At 41.1% G+C, this 5,000-nt stretch overlaps 1 protein-coding gene and 1 long non-coding RNA gene across 6 annotated transcripts in view; one reads left to right on the top strand and one right to left on the bottom strand.

Moving 5' to 3' along the window:
* Window positions 1-5,000, top strand: part of LOC123503402 — a 17,232-nt gene that overhangs the window by 6,492 nt on the left and 5,740 nt on the right. The window lies entirely within an intron of this gene.
* Window positions 1-5,000, bottom strand: part of LOC123503265 (integral membrane protein GPR155-like) — a 24,803-nt gene that overhangs the window by 5,582 nt on the left and 14,221 nt on the right. For all 5 annotated transcript variants that reach the window (XM_045252893.1, XM_045252901.1, XM_045252926.1 and 2 more), the window contains 3 exons: window positions 4,336-4,491; window positions 3,647-3,746; window positions 391-583 (listed from right to left, as the gene is read on the bottom strand). In XM_045252893.1, coding sequence (XP_045108828.1) covers window positions 391-583; window positions 3,647-3,746; window positions 4,336-4,491 — 449 coding nt within the window. The remainder of the gene's footprint in view (window positions 1-390; window positions 584-3,646; window positions 3,747-4,335; window positions 4,492-5,000) is intronic.

The following is a 5,000-nucleotide window of genomic DNA, read 5'->3' on the forward strand; positions in this document are numbered from 1 at the left end:
GCCTCCCAGCCTCCCAGTGCCTCCCAGTGCCTCCAGCCTCTCCCAGTGCCTCCCAGCCTCCCAGTGCCTCCCAGCCTCCCAGTGCATCCCAGCCTCCCAGTGCATCCCAGCCTCCCAGTGCCTCCCAGCTCTCCCAGTGCCTCCCAGCCTCCCAGTGCCTCCCAGCCTCCCAGTGCCTCCCAGCCTCCCAGTGCCTCCCAGCCTCTCCCAGTGCCTCCCAGCCTCCCAGTGCCTCCCAGCCTCCCAATCCCAGCCTTCCCAGTGCATCCCAGCCTCCCAGTGCCTCCCAGCCTCTCCCAGTGCCTCCCAGCCTCTCCCAGTGCCTCCCAGCCTCTCCCATAACACAATCTCCTGACTCTCCCAGGCACCCCAGGCACCCCAGGCACTCACCCCCATCCCAGGACACACAGGAACGGGCGTAGACGCAGCACGAAGCACAGCGATCGCCAGCGCAGGAGGAAAAGGGTGACAGCGAGGATGGCGGTCCACAGCCTTGCAGCAAAGACACCCCAAGAGAAGAGGATGAATTGAAGGTACAGTTTCCATGTGTGGCTGCATTCCAACACTGACCACATCAAGGCACCTGTAGGGAGATGTACACGCTGTTTTTAAGCTGTTTAGGGTTTTGGAGGGTTTTGGGGTGGTTTTGAGTGTTTTGGGGTGTTTTGGTGTGGTTTTGGGGTGTTTTGGGTGTTTTGGGGTGTTTTGGGATGTTTTGAAGGGTTTTGAGGAGAAATTGTGTTTTGAGGGTGTTTTGAGTGTTTGGGTGTTTTAGAGTGGTTTTGAGTGTTTTTGGGTGTTTAATGGTGTTTTTGGGTGTTTTTGAGTGTTTTAAGGTGTTTTTGTGGTGTTTTGGGGTGTTTTTGTGTTGTTTTTGGGGTGTTTTGAGGAGAAATTGTGTTTTAGGATGTTTTGTGGTGTTTTATGGTGTTTATAGTGTTTTTGAAGGTACAGTTTCCATGTGTGGCTGCATTCCAACACTGACCACATCAAGGCACCTGTAGGGAGATGTACACGCTGTTTTTAAGCTGTTTTGGGGTTTTGGGGTTTTGGGTGGTTTGAGTGTTTTGGGTGTTTGGTGTGGTTTTGGGTGTTTTAGGGTGTTTTGGGGTGTTTTTGTGGTGTTTTAGGTGTTTTGGGTGTTTTGAGTGTTTTGGGTGTGTTTGTGTATTTAGGGGTGTTTTGGGGTGGTTTGAGTGTTTTAGGGTGTTTTGTGGTGTTTTGTGGTGTTTTATGGTGTTTTGGTGTTTTGAGTGTTTTAGGTGTTTTTGGGATGCTTTGAAGGGTTTTGAGGGAGAAATTGTATTTTTTGGGGTGTTTTGAGTGTTTTGGGTGTTTTTGGGTGTTTTTGTGGTGTTTTTGTGTTTTTGGGTATTTTGGGGTGTTTTTGTGGGTATTTATGGGGTGTTTTGGGGTGTTTTTTGGTGTTTTGGGATGTTTTGTGGTGTTTTTTGGATGGGTTAGGTTAGGATAAAAAAAATCATTTATTTTGCCACACAAACGCACTCAAACACACTCAAAAGCACTTACAAACACTAAAACACAAACAAAAATATGCAAACACTCCAAATGCACCCAAACACACTCAAGCACACTCACAAACACCCAAACACACCCAAAGCACACCCAAACACACTCAAATACACCCAAACACACCCAAATCCACTCACACACTCAAACACACTCACAAACACTCAAACACACAAAAATAATAAAAAAAACACTCAAAACACACCCAAAAAACACACAAATGCACTGAAACACACCCAAAACACACCCAAACACCCCAAAACACACTCAAACACTCACAAACACTAAGGCACACAATAATACTCAAAAACACTCAAAACACACCCAAACGCACCCAAAACACACTCAAACACACTGAAACACACCCAAAACACACTCACAATCACTAAAACACAAAAATACTAAAAAAAACACTCAAAATATACCCAAAACACACTCAAACACACCAAAACACACAAACACACCCAAACACACCCAAAACATACTCAAAAACACTCAAACACACAAAAAATACTAAAAACACTCAAACTCACCCAAATGCACCCAAAACACACTCAAACACACTCACAAACACTAAACACACACAAATACTCAAAACACACCCAAATACACCCAAACACACCCAAAACACACTCAAACACACTCACAATCACTAAAACACACAAAAATACTAAAAAACACTCAAAACACACCCAAACGCACCCAAAACACACTCAAACACACTGAAACACACCCAAAACACACTCACAATCACTAAAACACAAAAATACTAAAAAAAACACTCAAAATACACCCAAAACACACTCAAACACACCAAAACACACTCAAACACACCCAAAACACACCTCAAAACATACTCAAAAACACTCAAAACACATAAAAATACTAAAAACACTCAAAACACACCCAAATGCACCCAAAACACACTCAAACACACTCACAAACACTAAAACACACACAAATACTAAAAAAACACTCAAAACACACTCACAATCACTAAAACACACAAAAATTACTAAAAAAACACTCAAAACACACCCAAATGCACCCAAAACACACTCAAACACACCAAAACACACTCAAACACACTCACAATCAATAAAACACACAAAAATACTAAAAAAACATTCAAAACACACCCAAACACACTCACAAACACTAAAACACACACAAATACTAAAACACTCAAACACACCCAAACCACACTCACAATCACTAAAACACACAAAATAAAAAAAAAACACTCAAACACACCCAAATGCACCCAAACACACTCAAACACACTCACAAACACTAAAACACACAAATACTCAAAACACTCAAAACACACCCAAAACACACCCAAAACACACTCAAAACACTCAAACACACAAAATGACTAAAAACACTCAAACACACCCAAACACACCCAAAACACACTCACAAACACTCAAACACACAAAATGACTAAAACACTCAAAACACACCCAAAACACACTCACAATCACTAAAACACACAAAAATAACTACAAAAAAACACTCAAAACACACCCAAATGCACTCAAACACACTCACAATCACGAAAACACAAAAATACTCAAAAAACACTCAAAACACACTCACAATCACTAAAACACACAAAAATTACTAAAAAAACACTCAAAACACACCCAAATGCACCCAAAACACACTCAAACACACCAAAACACACTCAAACACACTCACAATCAATAAAACACACAAAAATGACTAAAAACACTCAAAACACACCCAAACACACCTAAAAGACACTCAAACACACTCACAATCACTAAAACACACAAAATTACTCAAAAAACACTCAAAACACACCCAAAACACACCCAAAACACACTCAAAAACACTCAAACACACAAAAATGACTAAAAAACACTCAAAACACACCCAAAACACACTCACAAACACTCAAACACACAAAATGACTAAAACACTCAAAACACACCAAACACACCCAAAACACACTCAAAAACACTCAAACACACAAAAATGACTAAAAAACACTCAAAACACACCAAAACACACCCAAAACACACTCAAAAACACTCAAACACACAAATATTACTAAAAAAACACTTAAAACACACCCAAACGCACTCACCAATACAAGCGACGCACTGGGAGATGGTGAGACACATTGTGAAGAAATGAGGAACCTTTCTCCATTTCTTGCTCAGGATAAAAACAAACAAAACCCACACCTGCAAAGAAAACGGTGTGTGTGTGTGTGTGTGTGTGTGTGTGTGTGTTTCTCTCTCTCTTGCAAAACACCCCAAAACACACCCAAAACACATCAAAACACACCAAAATCCCCCAAAACACACTCACACACCCCCAAAACACCTCAAAACACACCAAAAATATCCCAAAACACACCAAAACACACCCAAAACACATCAAAACACCTCAAAACACACCAAACCACACCAAAACACACCCATAACACACCAAAACACCCAAAACACACTCAAAACACACCAAAACACCTCAAAACACACAAACACACCCAAAACACCCCAAACACACCCAAACACACCAAAACACACCAAAACACAAAACACACAAACTCACAAAATCACACCCAAAACACCCCAAAACACCTCAAAACACACTCACCCACCCAAAACACAAACAAACACAAAAAAACACACAAACTCACAAAATCACACCCAAAACACACCAAACACACAAAAACTCACAAAAACACACAAAATCACACCAAAACACACCAAAACACCTCAAAACACACTCACCCCCAAAACACCCCCAAACACCCTTTCAAACACTCACAGTAGACACCAGGCCCACAATAGACACGTTTAGAAGGATGGCCTCCAATTCCTTCACATAGTCACTGGGATTAATATGGACAAGAGTTACCATCTTGGCTGACACGAACATCAGTGGTGCCGAGAGGAAGGTGCACGCCACCATTGCGCTGGCCATCTGGGGGGGGGAGAGAAGGTACGTTTGGTTAGGTTAGGTGTGGTATGATTCACCGGTGTTTTTGTGGGTGTTTTTTGAGTGTTTTTTGGGTGTTTTTGAGGTGTTTTTGGGTTGTTTTTGAGTGTTTTAGGGTGTTTTTGTGTGTTTGGGTGTGTTTTGTGTTTTGGTGTGTTTTTGTGTTTTGTGTGTTTTTTGTGTTTTTTGTGTTTTGTGTTTTTTGTGGTTTTTGTGGTTTTAGGGTGTTTTGTGTGTTTTGTGTTTGTGTGTGTGTTTTTTGTGTGTTTTAAGGTATTTTAGAGTGTTTTTGAGATGTTTTAAGATGTTTTTTGTGTTTTTTTGTGTGTTTTGAGGTGTTTTTGTGTATTATGAAGTGTTTTTGGATGTTTTATGGTGTTTTAATGATATTTTAAAGTGTTTTTTGCTGATGTTTTAGTGTTTTCGTGGTTCTGTGGCCCTAGGCATGTAGCGAACGGCAAAAAAAAACACACACACAAACGCAGAAACACTCA

Source organism: Portunus trituberculatus, chromosome 2, assembly GCF_017591435.1.
Source record: "Portunus trituberculatus isolate SZX2019 chromosome 2, ASM1759143v1, whole genome shotgun sequence".
NCBI lineage: Eukaryota > Metazoa > Arthropoda > Malacostraca > Decapoda > Portunidae > Portunus > Portunus trituberculatus.